Raw genomic sequence first — 19,333 nt, 5'->3', positions numbered from 1 at the left:
GTGTGAAATCCACCTCCACAAAAATGTTTACTGCATTTAGACTATCAATGTCAGGGGACTGAATCTAAAGGAAATACTGTAAATAAATTGAACCTGTATTTTTTTATAAACTTTGGCTTGCATGTTCTTTTATAAAAGATGTATTTTTGTATAATTAGTGACAGCCACCTATATATACTTATTTTAGCTTTTGAAGTTTTAAACTACATCCTAACAAAAAAGAAGCACAAAGGTGAGAAAAGTTTTCTAATAGCCTTCATTTTATTTTTCAGTTTGATACTATCTGTCCAGTTAGCCTTCTGGAAAAAAAAAAATTAAGGAAATTATACAGTCATAAAATCATATCTTCTGTTTTAACATTTAATAGCAGCTCTCAACTTGGCTGATCTTCCTCTTGGGTTTGCTTGAATATCCTTGGCCTGAGGTGTGAGAACTTTTTTCTGTATAAAAATCCATCTCGAGTTGGATTTTCCATTGGGAAATTCTTCTGTATCTTCTTTGGAGCAATTCTTGAGAGCCTGTCTTATCTTCTGCCTTGAGCCAAGATTGTACTTTTCTGTCATGTCTATTCCATGAAGGAAACGTTTGATGATACGATCTTCCAGGGAATGAAAGGAGAGGGCTACAAGGCGACCTCCAGGTTTTAGAAACTTCTCAGCTGTCTTCAGCCCTAGTAAGAGTTCATGGAGCTCATCATTTACAAATATTCGTAGGCCTTGGAAAGTTTTAGTAGCAACATGTGTAGGCCTCTGAAGCAAGTCTTTCCGTGCATACAGTGCTGATCCTGGAAATGCACCTGTCGTGAATGTTACAAAGTACATGTTAGTATCTCATTATTTCTACATTGTTATCCTGACATTAAACCACTCATGCATGATGACTTTACAGGAAAACATACTTACACCTGAAGCCTGACTGGGGAGCTTCCTTTATATCTTTACTTTCTGCTTTGAATTCACATTTCTGAAAGTAAGCCCTATGAAACTGATCTGGCTGGTGGTTGGGTGTTAATTTTTTTCTACCATCTTTCATAAAAATTCTTCCCTCAAAGTTTTGCAAAATTAAAATGCAGAACGATGACTGAAACCAAAACAGGGGAAAAAAAAAAAAATCATCAAGATGGGCTTGGTAAGTCCTGCACCTTACAGCTCAGTATAGGCTACGTGACTTCAGTATTTGTGGGGGTTCATTTTACGCTTTCAAGGACAAAAAAATTAATATATGATGATCATACGATTTTAGCTGTTGCTTCTAGATAATCATGTATTTCTTCACAAGCAGAGATAAGATGAAGACAGTGTCTATTTTGTGGTAAGTACTTTTCAATTAATTACTTAAAGAGGCATCCTTATTTAAGAAACTGGTGAAGAAATGCAGCCACTTTGCAGCTCTATGCTATCATACCTCCCTAAACTAAAACCAAAATCAAATCATTTCCAAATTCAAGGACTCACTGGTCTGTCTTCAGAGACTGGGATTAGCTCATAAATGTAATCTGTGGTAGTAATTTCTGTCACACTGGCCTTCATTGTTTTTATCTGTTTCAGGGGTGAAAAATTTTCCTATGCCTCTCTTAGTCCTCTGGTATAGTTAAATAAAAACCTATTTGTGCTTTCTGCTAAGGCACAAAATCTCTCACCCAGCCTCCTCCAATTACCATGACACTAAAAGAAAATCCTTCCTGGTAACAGGCTGTACAAAGTACAAAATTATAAAATAATCTGGATGGGAAGCTTGTAAAATGAATTTCATTCATAAAAACACCACGCTTCTGGCTAGATGACTGGTTTGAAATCCCAGTGAGAGAAATTACCATTTTTAGTTTTGTGGTGCCCTGATGCTACTCACACTTTAAAAAAAATCTAATAGATTCACATGGTGAAATGTATTGAAATTTTAAAGCTTGTGAATGAAATTAGCAACGTGTTGTGCCTGTCAATATGAACTATTAAAGTCCCCAGAGTGTATGAGAGTGGGGAAGTTTAAAAATTAATTCAGATGGTGCACCTGTTTGCAGGAATTTGTCTGTTGAATTAGCATTGCATTTAATAAGTTTCTGTGACGCAACTCATGTCCTTTTGTCTAGGCTTCCTCAGTACAGTCCTAATTCTCACCCATCTGAAATTCAGGAAATATTACAAATTCCAAACTAGTAATTAAAGACTGTAAATGTGAACCAATCCAAACAAGACTGGCTTTGCCCACTGAAGTTCTTTTTAAACTTTCCAAATTTTGCTAGTATCTCATCAATTCTTAAGTCCAAATGATGACATGATCTCAAAATTTCCTGTTAATAGATTAGGTACCTAAATAACACTGAGAAAAAATAGGTTTTGAACAAAATCTAATAGATAACAAGGTATAGTACCCACTGAAAGAAATAAAAATAGATCAGCAGTTGTAATGAAATTAAAATGACATTCCAAAATTGTCACTATTTTTTACCAGTTTTCTTGCACATTGAGTTAGATCTATTGTCTCCAAACAACTCAATGAGCTATAGCAAAAGCCTTCAGGAAGTGTTTCTCAATCGAATTCCACACATCTATTCACAGACCTTCAGTTAAGAACTACTGATCAAATCTGCAAATCATTCATCGTTGCATGTACCTGTGTGAAAATTACAAACAGTGAGTAGTTTGTGCTGCAGGAAGAGATGATGTTCGCATGACAGAACAGAAAACTCCTCCTTTCCATGTAAACTGAAGACTCTGTAGCTCCCAGAGATCGTCTTTAAATGGATCAGAAGCCATTTGGACAACATTTAGAAAAACAAAAAAAAAGTCTAAACTTTTTTTAGATTTTTTTTTGTAGGACCTTATTCATTGGCACAGTATGTAAAGATTACCTTTGGGCACTATGCCAAGAAATAAGAAGTTATTTCCTTGAACTGGAACAAAGAAGAGCAAGAAAGTGTTGGGATACCTGAGTTAGCTCCAAGCTGTTGTAGGCTACTTGACATACAAGTCATTAAATATATTTTTTCAAGCTATACCTTAAAATTATAAGTCTTGCTAAGACAAACTTCAGAAATGTCTGATTACTCTGTGACTCCTGCTGAGCTGGTATTTTTTCTTGTTTTTTCATTACATCCTTAGGGGTGATGGTGGACAGGAAGTTCAACATGAGCCAGCAATGTGGGCTTGCAGCACAGAAAGCCAACCTTGTATCCTTCATAAAAACCCCACACTAAACATACATGTTTTATGTCCTGGCAGATAATGTGCTGGATTCACTGTCTTTGACATGTATACTATCTGATGCATACCTGATTCATGTATCAAGCTGCTCTTCCAATATAGCAGAGTTTAAACTGAGAACAAAAAAATCCTTCTCACTGTCACAGAAAGTGACCATTAAGTGATGACTCACATGCAATACATTAAAGATGAAAGGATGTTAAATCACTGTCTTTTATGCAATAGTATTTTTATTTTCTCAGTTCAAGCTAGTGCACAAAATTATTTCAGAAGTCACCGAGTTGCTTGTTTACAGCCTATACTATATTACAACTTTAGCATAGCAATATGGTTGCTTCAATCTCAATAATGGTACACCGCTTTAATCAGCAGTTTTTCAAAAAGTATGGGATTTATGTGACAAAAATATAAATTATTAGTTTGTGATGTTGATGACTATGACTATATTAAAAATTTAACTCTTCAAAGATGTGTCAGCTAAACTTTGGGCCTCAGTTGCTCAGGGAGGGTGTGGAGACTCCTTCTCTGGAGATGTTCAAGACCCACCTGGATGCAGTCCTGAGTAATGTGCTCTAGGGAATCCTGCTTTAGCATGGGAGTTGGACTAAATGATCTCTAGAGGTCTATTTCAACTCTGACAGTTCTGTGATTCCATGACTGGATATTGTACGCAAGTATCTTGACTTAACCAAATCCACCTCTTTAATTTGTTTGTCAGCCATTAAAAATAAGTCCCTTAAAATACCAGTTTAAGTCATATAAATTTGCATGATTTTTTTTTTTAAGGTCTTCAGGATACAAATACAATATTTAACACTATTCTTTAGCAAATGCTAAATTTGGATAGCCATAGCCTTTAAGGAGTTTTTTTAAATTTAAAGGAGTCAGCATTTTAGACTTATTTGTGACAAGAACCACTAATTTTCCCTTCTCGGTTTAAAGAAATCAGAATATCTCAACATTATGTATTATTATGTTAACGAACAGGATTTGTGTCTTATATTTTTCCTTTAAGTTTTTCACTTGAGAACACACACACAGAGATATGAGCACAGTTCTTGCCTAACTACATTTTGTTCAAGTTGTTTACAGTGAAGAGCAAGTAAGATGAAGTACTTCAATAGTGGCTTCAGGCTGATCTCGTTGGCATTCACAAGGTGAGGACAGCTATATATTGCCTCACTTTCTGCTTTCTGGTTCTTTAAGCAGACACAAATGATCTGATTTCATTCATAATTGGAAACTGCCATGGTACATCCCCTCAAAATATTAAAATGTAGAAATGTAAAACTAAGAGAGGTGTCTGATGTATCTGGTATTTAAAGGTTTATCAATAGCTGGGATAAAGAATTCCCTAGGGTGCTGTCATGCTATGTTTCAACTCCACTGGCAAAATGATAAATCTTTTCATGTAAAATCTATGATTAATCATCAAACTGCAATATAAAAGATGGGAGGTTAAAGAAAAATAATAAATAAAAGGAGAGCTGACATCAGAGCAGAACAGGCAGGATTAGATCCTGCATGATTTCCAGTACAAATAGATCCCTCTGGGACTTCGGGGGATTAGGATTTTTTTTCCTCTCCTCAGCCACCGTGAAGAATTAATGAGAGTACCTGCAACAATGCTTGCAAGCTGCTGGGTCCTGGTGATGGGGTATATGCTGCGTGCCTGAACGATGGCTGAGGCGATTTTCCTGGCGTGCCGCTCCTCCCCGTACGTCCTCAGGATGGACGCAAGCGCCTGTTGATCTAAAGCGTTGACAACATCGGCGGCCGTGGGCACGTCGGGGCACCTACGCACGAGGGCAGCCAATTAGTTCCCTGACGTCAGTTTGCATTGACAAGAGGTGAAGCTTCATAGCACTGAGACATAAAGTCAAACACACACAGGCTGCACACAAGTGCCTTTGGGGTTTTCAAATAAGACACAGCAACCCTCTGAAAACAGATGTAGTCTGCACCTTTTACATCCTTTTCTCTCGCTACCTGAAATGGACTGTGTGCCTTCACATCAATTTCAACAGCTGGAACTTCCAACTGTTATCATTAACTATGCTTAATGAGTCGACAAGAAAAATATTTCAGTATCGTGTAAAAATGGGAATGCTGTGTGACTTTTTATTTAGCTAGCTTTAGAATATAAACTTTTCCCTTATGGGTTCTGTTTAGTCACCTTGTGTTATATATTGTTTTCTAGTCAGCACTGATCTTTTCTTTTACATCCCCTGCTATGAAAACTATTGCTCATGAAAATAATTTAGATTTAATTTGCACTAAAAGGCATAGGAAGTTATATCAAATATGCTTTGAGATTATAGAAATTACCTAATATTACAAATGACAGGAATCATTACAATATAAATGGAACAAGCCATAAATTTCTTTCTTTTAAATCTCAGCCACTTCACTATTGCAATAGTTTGGGGTATTTTTTTAACATCATATATGGGTTTACTAATCTGACAAAGCATACAACCTACTCACTAAGTTCTCTTCCACAAAGACATGAATGTGCAGTATATTTTCCAGGCATTTATTACTCTCCTGCAGTATCTTACAAGAGATAACAAAACTTAGAAATCAGAGGCAAGTAGTATCATAGCAACAACTGTAGCGTAAGGCTTTTGTTATGCCACAGGTATCCTTTGTTCTTATGCTCCAGTTCCATGTATGTATTCTCATGATGCAAACACAAGCCTGGAGTTCATATCGTTGAAATCTGAGGGCTAAATCCCAGAAGGATCATGTGAGCTTTTTACACAAAACTGGAAAAAGCAAATACCATGAAATTTGCTGTGTTAAGACTTAACATTAACGTGTGAAGATAACTCCTTAGAAACTGAGGTTTCCCATCAGCTCTATGTGAACAAAGAAAGATCAAATGACACTTCTTAAAACTACAGGTTCATCAAAAGACAAAGCAAACATTTTCATTCTCCCAATAACGCCTTATGCAATTACTGCCATCATCTATAAAACTGAGATTTGGTTGTTCGTGTAAAAAGCACAATACTACAGAAACGTATTAGGCTGTTTGAAGATGAAAACTGCTAAATACATAGAAAGTATCATTCCACCATTGATTTTTACACTCCTGAATGTACTAAACACTAATTTTAATAATTTAAATAGAGGCAATTTATTTAGTACTTGTTAATTTGACAGTTAAGTAAGCCTGATGTGCATTCTACACAATGTGAAAGGAAGCTTACGATATTGCAAAGGAAAGCTTACAATAAATCTACAGACATGTAAGACAACAGTATACTAGCATGTTAAAAGATTGCTGCTATCTGTTTTCAACTGGCAGGTATCATGGATGAGATTTTATTTATTTTATACTACATTTCTTTTAGAGAGAAGTAACTAGGTCAGATGGCCATGGCAGAAAAGAGAGAGGTTGCTCCTTTCCTGAGGGAGCAACTGAACGTGCTCAAGTGAAGATTTCACAAATAGTAAGTGTGGCAGAAAAGGAAAGGGACTGCAGTAAGGGGCTGTGAGCCTGTAGTCCAAGTACAGTCTGGGAAACTGCGGAAACAACAGGGAGAAGACAGGCCTCTGAAAACGAGATGTCTCTGTAACTGTACACCATACACTCCAAAAATGTACAATTTTAATGGTATAGTTAACAAAAATGTTATGGATTTAATTATCACTGGAGAAGGAAAAGAGGATAACCAGGGTTATAAGTGTTAAGATTGAGAAAAAGCTTTGTGGGAAAAGACAGTCTAATAGTGTAAAATTAGATGTGGTTTGATGACGAGAATTCTTCAATTTAAGGGCAAGATAAATACGCAGGGGTTGCTGAGCACATAGCTTTTGAGTTTCAAGGAGAAATTTTTCATTAACAGGTACCTGTCACTATCCATCCTCATGTCCAAAGGTCCGTCCTTCTTCAGGGAAAAACCTCTTTCAGGTGTATCATATTGCATAGAAGAACAGCCAGCATCGAAGAGAACTCCATCTAGAGTCCCTGGCTCAACTCCAGAGGAGATTAACAAAGCCTCTGCCTGGCTAAACTGCCCAAGAAGAGCTCGAATCTGCTTCCTGTAAGAAAATCACAAATAAATAGCCTCAATTTTAGCTGTAACAGTGCTTGTATAGCAGGAATTCAGCTAGTAGTGCTCACTTGTCTCAGAAGCACTAGGGCTATTCCCATAGTAATAGTTTAAGTACTTTTCACATGTCAACATTGAAAACTAGTCCAACCCACCCCTCAGCAGCTACTTAAGTTTCTTTAACTCTTTACTCCCTGTTTGATCTCAAGGAAATGGAAACATGACTAAAACTTCATTTTTTCAACATGCAAGAACCCAAACGGACACCTTCCACATTCCAGGGGAATGCCTGGACCACCAGGGTAAGCACTGCACTGAGCAAGGACTTTCGTCAAGTGAGGCCAAAATGAAGAAAAGAACGAACAGTTCTTGGACCTAGAGGAGAAGCAGACAAGGTGGAACATGACTGCATAGCCTTGTGGTTAATACTGACCTGCCAGGAAAAAAATTCTGGGTTCCTGCCATGGGATAAACCCACTTTTCGTTGTTGTTGCATTTATTGTTCCAAAAAAGAATTGGGCAAAATTAGTCATACTGGATCATAAACAGATAAAACACTTCAGTGTAGTTTTGCTGCAGGCACCTAGTCACTGGGGAGAGAAGAGTTTGACATGCATTTTTGTGCCTAGCATTCTTCCACCTTAGATTGAAAGTGATTCTTGCTTAATATTCCCATGGTGAGGAAGGAAAGTGGCACAGCAAGGGAGAAGATGGCACATCTCTGAGATGCCCAGCTCTTTCTTGGGTGTCTAAACCTGGACCTTTCATGGTTTTTTATATATAGGGTAACCTACAATTAAATAATTTATTTTATCTCTGTGTCAATATCTCAGTGAATTTCCCAAATAATTAGAAAGGTTAACCAACACTTTGCTGCATTTTTAACCAGCACCTGCAAAACACAACATATTTCTGCCCCTAAGAAGTCATCACTGCCTCCATTCTGAGTTTTGATGACAGTTTGGATACCTACTCCTCAACAGGGTGGCTTAGCATTCTAATGACTACAAGGTCCACAAGGGCAACTCACATAGTTTTGTGTGTTGCATGGGCAGCAGTGAATGGATGGAGAGAGCAACTCCTTTAACTGTTTCAGCTACAAAAGGACAGCTGCCCATCTACCTTTTGAAATTTCAGCACTTAAGTTATTTTGAAAACAACCAACCAAGCAACTATCTAAAATTTCAGCTTAAGTCTAATCCTTCTTTCAGGCCAGTTTAACATCAAGAAAACTGGTACTATGACATAATTTTGTCAACTCCAGTGACTACAGTTTTAAAATAGTGCATGGACAGGCAATCAGAACCTTTTCTGCACCCATCCAATCAGAGTAAGAAAATGCTACCAAAGGGGGAAAAAAACACACATAAAACAAAACAAAAGGAAGACAAAACAAAGAGAAAAAGCTCCATTAAAAAGTTGTTATGAACACAACCATATGGAGGAACATTTAGCTACACAATGGTATCCTCATTAGAGCAGAATGAATCAGCCTATTTAACACAGCACAAAAACTGGGAAATAACTTGAATAAACAGATTTCATGAGGGGTTTCATGATCACACTAAAGCATCTTTTTATTCATTACTGTCCAGCACATAATTAAATACACCTACTCAGCTTAATGAGAACTGACAGTTCCTGAAAAGCACAACGATCCACTTAATGTATTTAAACCAATTTAAGCTGTATAGCTACAGCTTTGAGATCGTATTTCCCCTCAACATAATGAGAGGAATTTTCCTAAAAATCTGTCCAACCAGGCAGCGTTTCTAACTTTAAAACTTTTTAACTTTGTGCAAACCAACGAACTTTAAAATTCTAGATGTGGGAGATGAAAACAAATGAGATCTGGAAAAAAATAATGCATTGCCATTGCCTAGTTTCCCCAGCAGACAGTGATCCCTGCCCTACCAGTGCCTATGAACTAGTGCTGTACTGTGCTACCAACCAATCTGAAAAAGTACTCTGAACTAGACTTATAACTTGCTAGAAATTTGATAGCATTTCTTTAAACAAGTCCTAAGTATATGGATGGCCGTGAGGTTTGGGACAATGGTAGAGAGATGCTTCAGCTGGAAAATGTTTTGCAGTTTGGAAATAAAAAAAGCTTGAGAAAGAGTTAAGAGTGACATTTTGATGTCAGCCTTTCAGCTGCATGAATTACAGCCTCTGTATATAACCTGTTATACACTGTATTTTGTGTAGCAATAGTGAATATAGGTGTCCTGGTGAATATAAATCTTTGCTAAAAACAAATGTGTATTAAATGTTCAAGCTAGTTCTCTGAATTCCTATTTCTTTGTGGACTAGAAGAAACTGTAAGCACCTTGGGTATCTCATACATTTCAATTAATCAAACCAAGTACACAGCTATGAAAGATTTATTACCTTATTAAAGGATATTCAAATATCAACTCTTTTTTGATAGGATAGTAACAGTGATGATAGTGAAGACAAGGACTAATCTATTAGATTACGAGCATGACAGATTCAAAGAAAAATATTTTACTAAGCATTCATAAGCATTTATTAGAACAGAATAAAATTCTTCCCTTATCTACTTCTCTTTACAGCTATGTTCAAATAATAACTGCCTGTTAAATACATGATTTTTCTCTAAAAATGCCTTATTTAGTCTCAGGTTCTTCTGCCCTCAGATTTTTGCTTACACCATCTGTAAATCCTGTTTCCAGAATAACCTCAAATAAATAGTAAAAGCTGTGTACTCTATGCTAAAAATGTTTATTTCCTACAGTCTCATGCCTTCTGTTCTCCCCAGGTATGCAGAAATTTGCTTTCTCTTCCTGGTGTTCTCATGTTTTCTTTGGGCATTAGAGGATTTGTGTTCCATGAACATCCTGACATGGTATGAGAATCTGTCTATTACACTTTCTGTCTTAATATATTGCAAAAACAGTGCTTAGTGGAAAAAGCAGGAAAGGTGAATCAGGGAATATCCCTAAATACCAAACAGAATGCAAAGCTAATAGTTCAAAAAAAGCCCAAGAGAGAGAAGAGCAAAACATTACACACCAAGACTGAATGGGTTTTGGGGATACTGTCAAAAGCTGTTAAAACTACAATGAATGACAGTGAGCATTTCAAGTGACCTATGGAAGTTACAATCTAACTAAATCCAATTATCTTAAGACAAAATATTTTAACCTAGCACTTGAAAAGCACCTTATATATTCTGAATATTTTAGAAACATAAAACAACTATAAAGAGTTTTTAGCCCCTCTCATAAACGGAGAAGTAAGATTGGCAGGGTTTAATACTGAATGACTTGAAGAAACCCATGTAGAAAGGTACAAGAATTTCAGAGATTTTTGTCTGAGGATGTCAAAAAGTAAACACTACCTGTCTTATGTTTAGATCTCATTTGGCGTTTGTGTGTGGTAAGAGAACAGTAACTTTTGATGAATTCCCCACTGCTAGTCAAGTACACTCTAACTTCCCCAAATACTCAACACGCTCACTCTCTCTTTATTAATTTTTCCATTCTCTAAGAAAAAAAGCACTCAAGAATTTAAAAGAGCATTGGGAACACAGACAATCTACCCAATTTTAAATATAACAACATTATTTCAGCTGCTACATATGCTGTTGGGACCTTAATAGAATTTATTGTGCAACAACCTCCAGAGCTCACAGAATTCTTGTGCTGCTTGCTACACTGGAAAATAAGACACAACCTTGGGTTGAGGACTCTTTGTTCCAGTCATAACACAGTATTTTTTTATATTGTACTATGACATGTAGCATAATAATTCTGATAGACATCACTAGATCCACACTTCTCAATTATATGAAACAGCAGAACGAGAAAGAGTTCAAAGTCTCCTAATGTATTTCAGGCTCTTCTGCTTTCAGTTCACCTCTGGTGTTCTACAACGCTTTATAAAAATATCATTTTTACTTTACTCAGCTGAGAAGGATGCACACAGAAAAAAACCTCAAGCATGAATATAACTTCTACAAAATAAATAGAGAAATTCATTTCCCTTATCTAGTTTCCCTCTGTTGTCACAGAGGTTGCGGTGACACCAATCATTCAAGTAATTTTACAGAAAAGTACAATTATGCTTTCATGGTGCTTCAGTGTTTTTTATGTATATATAACATTACTTGCTCTCATTCTTTCACCATTGCTGCCCTTGCAAATTCTATGTATGAATGCATAGAAAGTCAGGAGTGATGATCTCTTGTCAACAGTAACAACTACCTTCTACTCCACCAGAATAAACAGTTACTTTGAAAGAACTAGAGAAGAAAGTTTGTCAGCCAACTCTTGCCAACCCACGTCAAATGAGAAGACCAACCTCGTGCTTGCTTTGGTTCATTTACTCCACTGAGACTGCCACCAGGGCTGCCAATTAGCACCAGCTGTAATGAGGATATTGGTGCAGACCTTGTTTGGTATCATTGACTCACTTCACCGAGATCACTCAGCAGCTGTTGGTAGCTGGGACTTCCACTCACAGCTGCATGGGCCAGGCACACCTAGAAGCAAACCACAAAATACTCCCCAGTGCTAAGTTCCTAATGAACACTGTTTCTCTCTGGCTAAACCACAGATTAAGGAGGTAGAAGGAGGTAATTTATTTCTGGGCAAATAGAAGACTAATAGAATAAGACCAGTGATTATTGAGGCAAATTTCAAAATTACATGCCTCGCCAAAAGTTGAGAAAAGGTATTTTTAAGTTTCCTAAGAAACCCAAAGTCTTACTAAGTAATAAGAGCAAATTATATGATTTTATGCAATTTACAGCTAACAAGAGTTAAAACCTTAGTTATAACATACATAAAAGTGTTAGGCATGCCACCTTTATTACATAACAGATGTAAAATATGTAACGTGCTGTCATCAGTCAGATGTGCAAACAAAAGCAAGCCATTAGAATGATCTGTTTTTCATTCATGAGACCTGACAGTTCAAAGGAAACAACACCATCCATTAGAAGAATCGTAAATATGTCTCTGACTTCACATTGTCTCATCTGGTGAGTTCAGCTTCAGGTATATGTTAGGTTAGCATTCACAGCAATAGGACAGTCTAGTTTTACAAGGTTCAGTGCACATCATGCAACAACAATTAATACCTGTATCATCATCTCTGGTCTATGAAACTCATTATGATCTTCAGCTTTATTAACATTAATTTTAGCTTTAAAGCTGACCAGCTTCCTTTACATTTCTGGCTCTTTTTGTACCAGTTTGCATTCCCTCTCCTGTCCTCCTCATACATCCTCCAAGGAACACAGTGGAGCACAAAGACAACAGAGCAGAGGACAATTTGCTGGGAAAACCTACATATCATGTAGTAAAACTGCCAGATGCCCTTTCAAAAATGCTCATTTCCTACTGTCATGGAAATCAAAGAGTTGAGAGGAATAACTGAGAAAAAAAAAAATATGGAGGCAAATCACAGAAGGATTTATTGTCTCTATTGAGACAGACCTGTCCCACTACAGCACTTCAGGATGGTTTTGGATTTACAAGCACAGCCATTGTGGTTGGACCTCCATTCAGCCAGGAGGCTACCACATAGTTCAGAAGCAAGAGACTTCCACAGTGACTTCCACAGCCAACGAAACCACACCACCCTATCAGATCTAGTATGTATGTATTATATACATAAATGAATCTGATTGTTATTTCAGATTTCCTGATAACTACTATTATTACTTCAATAATTACTGAAATAAGTTTTGATGGGCTTGTAGGATTTCTGTTGATCATTTGCACCATCACTTTTTAAGGGTGAAGGTTCATTATTCAAGTTCTAAGTTTATTTTTCACTGTAAGAAAAGGTAGGACAGCAACTCTCCTTAGAGTTGATAAATCTTGTGTATTAATCCCTTATTCTTTCTATACTAACATCTTAAAGGTAACTTAATAAAAATTTCCTTCCCATTCCCCAAAACGCCACATTTAAATTCATACTTCCATTAAAGACAAGGGTGCTTCACTGAACTCAAAAGAAGTGTTGCTACTGGCTTTAGAAAGAAGAAAACTTACGTTTAATTCAGATGCCAAAATTCTGTAGAATACAGAAAGAAATTCTGGGTCTACATCAGCAGGTTGACATCAGAAATTAATAGCTCTGTAAAAGCACCTTTTAACCCATCAATATAAAGAACAATAAATTCTGTACCAACAATCATTGCAGAAATATTCTTTCTTTTAACATGTATGGAATGAACAGATCACACACATGTTTATTTTTCCCAGTGGTAACCCCCAATCTCAGAGGAATCTAAAATAATATTCAGGGTTGCAGACTGGGGACAAGGCACATATATATCATATATCATATCATACCATAGAATAGTTTGGGTTGGAAGGCACCTTAAAGATCATCTAGTTCCAGCCCCCTGCATGGGCAGAGACACCTCCCACTAGACCAGGCTGCTCAAAGCCCAATCCAGCCTGGCCTCAAACACTTCCAGGGAGGAGTCAAAATATGAACAGATTAATCATTCAATCCTAAATCCTGGTAAATTACTGAAGAGTTGTGATTGGATATATATATATGTGTGTGTGTGTGTGTGTATGTATAATGACCAAAATACCATATATGAAACATTAGTATTCAAAAGTACTTGTCTTTCCTGTATGTTAAATGAATAAAAAAAAGTGTTCTTTCTGTACTGCTTTCTCTCCCTTTAACATTTTAGTTTAGGCTGTCTAAAGATGTTTCTGTTTTACCTAAATCAGCAATTAACTATTCTCTTCATAATAGGGATACTAATGAAGAAGAAACTTTTACATATATAACAGTCTCAGATCAAGTACATTATTTTTCTAGCAAAGAATATTAAATCATTCAGTGCTTTCTCCTGTAAACTCCTAATTTTGGAAATAAATAGTAATCTGTCAATAAACAAAGGATGATGAAGAAAGTGCAAAATAATCTTGCAGTCAAGTCTATTCCAAGAAGAGAATATAGCTATCCAACTTCCCAGGGTATTCATTCATTAGCTGAATAAAAGGTTTTGTTTATTGACATAGTTACCTGCATATAAAACATGAAGTTAAGAGCAAGTACACTGATGATTTAAAAACTAAAATGCAATGAACTGTCAAAAGGCTACTCCTACCTTCAACCCACACATTCAATTGTTTTAAAATTACTTCTATTACAATTTGATTGACATTTTGTAAGACTGTTATAAAAACACAGACACAGCATGTATAAAGCATCTCTTTTTCCTTCCTGCAGAACTGAGTAATAAATGAAACTATTGTTAAATTTTCTTTAGCTAACAAAGCAAATTTACACGATACTTTTCCACATCATAAATTCCGACACTCTAAAGTGCTCTATTCGTGGAGAGAGCTTGCTTGAGATTGGGCATAATTGTTGCTTTGACAGACCTGCTGCTACTTGGAATATATTGATACTGGGAATATATTTGTAAAGCATTTGTTTTGTTAACAAAACACCATTCTCGACTCTGAATCTCAATGGCAATATTATGACATAATAAATAGAAGAACAATCTGAGCCACAGAAGCTTTTTTTTCTTTTCTTGATTATTCAGCAGCTGACAGTACTGGAGTGGCCTGATAAAGACCTACAGGATTTTTATTTCCTTTGACAAACTATTTCTTTGTTTAACATGGTAGATACACCTTAGGATGCTAAGGATGAATACACCAGGCATCAAGAATTTACTAGAGATTAAACAAGTAACTTTTTCTTCCCTCCTGTCATTCTTATCACATATGCATGTCTAGATTCCTAATTGACTTCCACCTTACATGTTAAACTGTCTGCCCATCATTTGGACAGTGTCACATCTCCCAGCTCTATGCTCCTAATTGTAGGAAGGAGAAACAAGAGAAACAGAACACAGGAGGAATGCAAATCAGGGCAGAAGTGTACTTGGGGCATCACTCAGCTGGAAATTACAGAAGCCACAAAGCTTTGCTCTTCCATAGCTTTGCATCTATCAGGTCTCACCCTTTTGAGACCAGGGAACAGGAACTGTGCATCAGACTAAAAATACAATCATATCATAGGTTTAAATGACTGGCTAATGTTCACTATTCTGCTCTATTGCTTTCCTAGCAGTTTTTAGCATGCTCTTCTAACCACCAGTGAACACCAAGCACTAAGTTTTCATAGAAAAACGTATTACAAGCCCAGTATTTCACTACTAACTGGTCAGCTCATAGCCCATCACCACATAAGTAAGCCTAGCATGTTTTTAGCCACATGGCACTTTACATTTAACGGTCTTTTCACCCACTTGCCTTATGAGGTTTTCTAGTTCTTCAGAATAAGTCTCATTTTTTGCCGTATTAGGTAACATACCCTAATTAACAACCATCAGCAATTATGCCAGCAATTTACTGTCTTACTTAGATCATTTATAAAGAGGTTGCATACCCTGCCTACACATCCTTGCAGTACTTCACTGGTGAGCTCATTGATTTGAGTGTGACCCTTCTGGTTAGGCAGGTAAATCTAGAGTAGATTATTTCTTTGCTCCTACTACCCCCTTTTTTTTTTATTTTTCCCCCACAAAACAGTTACTTTACCTCATTAAATCGCACCTGTTATTTCTGAGTTTACAAACTCTGAAAATAGTTCCAAAATACAAAGCACTTAAAATCAAAATTAAATCTGTATTTGTTCCTTAAACATTGCAATTAATTCTTGGAAGGAAAATAATGTACTTAATCCTACTAAAGATTATAAGGTTTATATGCATATTTAAAAGGGAGTATTTTACTAGTCTGACAAATAAAAAAAATCTCAAGAAAGTCAGGATTTTGAAATACTAGATATGAAAATTTAGGTACATCCCCTAAGAGAACAGACTTCTGGTTACACTGGTAAGCATTAAATTCTGAACAACTACTGAAGTTATACAAAAGAATGGAGTATTAACAACTGTAAGAATGCTTCCAATTTAAAATGCTGCCTTAAAACACAGTTTGGCAGCAGTTCACTTTCCCAGTGACCTTGACCTTTTTCTAATTTAAAATTTTCAACTTTAGAATGCAATCATAAAACTAGTTTGTTTAGGAACCATTATCATCTTGCTCTGTAGACACATCTAGTTAGCATCCATGTAAAGTCTTGCAGTCAATTCTATATTAAATTCTAATTCTGTTATCCAATTTCCAAAATATCTTGTCATAAAATCTAGCTGGATTTCACCAATTATGATATTTTCTGGTAATCAGTGTTTCATGCACTGACATTTTACTCCATACAAGTAATGAGACGGTCATTCAAATGCACTCCCCTGCTACACAAGGAACATCCAGAAATTGTGCAACTTATCTTTTAACTAAATATGGGAAATAAATGTTTTTGGTGAATTATCATCATTTTTGCCACCTATATTTTTTTATGTAAAGAGACTACATGCATAGTCTAGTTACTTGCCACTACAGATGAAAACATAAATCCTGAAGTTTTAAGTATTTGGAGGAACAAGAGAATATTTAATTGAAGAATGTTTGGTTCTCAAAGTACACACAAAATTCTAAATTACTGCTCTGTTTCTCTCTACAGGGAAAGTATATCCAATTGAGATTCATTAAAAGTGAAAAAATGCCCCACTTGTGAAACAAGATGACATCCAGTGATAAAACAAAACAGTGAGTCATTCCACCAAGTGTAAAAGGTAACAAAACAGTTACGTAATCAACACAATCTGATTTTTTCAAGCAGCCAAGATGAACAGATACCATATAGAAGAAATAATGTGGATGTATACAAATATGACTGCCAGGCTATCAGAATAGAAGCTGTTGCATAAATCCATTTAAATTATTACAAAACATGAACCTTACAAACTACAATCAAAAAAGTGTCTCTAGTCAAGTTTCTATTAACCTCTAGTAAGAAACAATGTCAATCTAGATAAATTTGTTGCAAGCACACAAGCAAAGGATGAAAAAGTTCATAAAGAAGAAATCAAAGAGAAATGTGACGAGTTGAACAGCATCACATGTGAAATCATGTACTGAAGTGCCAGAAAAAGACCCTGCATGAGCTGGAAGCTCATGATCTGGGCATAACCATGAGGAAAAGGAATATTAAGTTTTATTCAATCATAAAATGAACAATAAACAGCCATAAAAAGGGAAACAAAATCCTAGGATGTACAAAACCAGAAGACTTTCCATTAGGAAAAGTACTAAAGGTAAGACTTCATCCAGTGTACTGTAAGCCATTATGGGAGACCTACCTAAAAGAGAGCAACTCAAAGTGGAGCTGGCACAGAGAAGCTCTAATAGGATGACTAGAAGAAATGAGAGCTTTTATTACAAGATGAAAGTATATATATAAAAAAAATCCAGTCTTGTTTTGCATACAAAAAAAGAAGGCCAAGAATAGATGTTAATTTTCTCTGCTGAACATTTTAAATGCCAGGGAGAGAAAAAAGCTAAGAGATATTAATCAACTATTAGTTAATTTTACTCAACTAGAATTAAATTAGATAACTACTTTAACTGGAAATTTAAAGAAAGTTTTATATAATGAAAAATTTGACTCTGGAGTAGCTGGAGCACGACATATAGAACTCCTCATTACTTTTAAGATAGAGCATAGTGAAGGAGATTAAATTATGCAGTGGCTTGTAATACCATGCAATTGGATTCAATGATCTAGCAGTCTCTTACAGTATGTTTATATTTGAACAGCTATTGTAATTCTCCATTGTAAAGTTCACCCTGAAAATGTTTACTTAAACTTATCAAGACATACACACATCACACTTTTTACATGTGTATAAACACACTTCAATTTATGGATAACTTACCCCTGAAGTATGTAAACAATTTGTTTTATTTTTAGAAAAACCTAAACGGAATGTATAAACACAACATTGGCACTGAAAAGACTTCTTCCTTTTTCTTATTACACAAGTGTATTTGTGTTCCTGTTCACAAGATCTCAGACTACCAAGATGAATATAAATGCAAATACTAGCACTTGAAGAAAAAAAAAAAAAAACACAACAAAAAAAACACCCCAAAAAACAAACCCTTTTTTTGGGATAAGTTTCTTTTTGCCATGGTGAAACCATGCATAATTCACGAAATTCTTCAAAAGACACTAGATGGCTCCACTGGTGTTCCTACAACATGCTCTGGTAACATTTCAAATCTCCCATGGGAAATACTAAAAGAAACCCCTTACTATTTCATTTCAACAGTATAATGCATTATCTAGAGTATACTCTTCCCTAAGGTGGCATGCCATAACATGAAGTGTAACTCCATTTGAAAAACTTCTATAAAAGAAACTTCAAAGACACAGTATTTCCAATAATGAAATATCAAATAAGATCAAACCAAACTCAACAGAATGCCCCAGCAGAGCTCATTAACATTAGGACAAGCATAACTCCACTCTTACTCTGCAAAACACTGCCAGGAACTTGGTGCAGTAAATTCCATCCCCACCACATCCCTCCTGCAATACCAGTGACTTTTGTGTTATATTCACAGTATGATTATTAGATTTGTTACAAAGTGTACAGCTTGATTTGATTTATAAAAGTAATCCTCAGGTGATCCCAGAGCTATTCAATCTTACAAAAAAATCCAGAAACTCTTGCCCATAACTTGAGAACTCCTCTAAAGTTTCTTCTTGGCTATCCCCAACTTTCCCACAAATTTTAACTACTGATGTTGAATGGTTAACCAATACTTAACTTCTGTTCTTTGCAATTTTGCCTGTCACGTTCCACATTTACATCTTTTCATTAATTTAACCTCTGACTCATATTATTCCTCTTAAAAATGTCCTAACCCCTTCAATCATGAATTATTCAAGTCACTCGGCCTTTTGGTATTTTTCTGATGCTCCATTTTTCCCAGCAAAACTTGCCATCTAGTTCTTGCCATCTAGACTTGCATGTTATCCTTCAATTGTTATGTTTTTCTCAATTATCTTCATGTTCCTGAATTTCCTGCTCTCTGCCATATATTTCCCTACTGCTTCTCCATGAAGTATCAATGAAATCCTATAGGTATTCTCAAGACAATTATAATTTCCACATTCTCTGAACAACAAACAGATGTTCACCACAGA

General features: G+C 36.0%; 1 protein-coding gene across 3 annotated transcripts in view; it reads right to left on the bottom strand.

Annotated features, from left to right (window-relative positions):
* Nucleotides 1–242: 242 nt before the first annotated feature.
* The window catches only part of METTL15 (methyltransferase like 15), an 80,584-nt gene continuing 61,493 nt past the window's right edge, over nt 243–19,333 (bottom strand). For 2 of the 3 annotated variants that reach the window (XM_051621269.1, XM_051621271.1), the window contains 3 exons: nt 7,059–7,250; nt 4,818–4,996; nt 243–796 (listed from right to left, as the gene is read on the bottom strand). In XM_051621269.1, the coding sequence (XP_051477229.1) occupies nt 354–796; nt 4,818–4,996; nt 7,059–7,250 (814 nt within the window). In that variant the 3' untranslated portion in view covers nt 243–353. The remainder of the gene's footprint in view (nt 797–4,817; nt 4,997–7,058; nt 7,251–19,333) is intronic. The other variant, XM_051621272.1, reaches the window with a different exon arrangement.

This window comes from Apus apus, chromosome 5 (assembly GCF_020740795.1).
Source record: "Apus apus isolate bApuApu2 chromosome 5, bApuApu2.pri.cur, whole genome shotgun sequence".
Classification (NCBI taxonomy): Eukaryota; Metazoa; Chordata; class Aves; order Apodiformes; family Apodidae; genus Apus; species Apus apus.
This window is presented reverse-complemented; position numbering and strand designations above follow the sequence as displayed.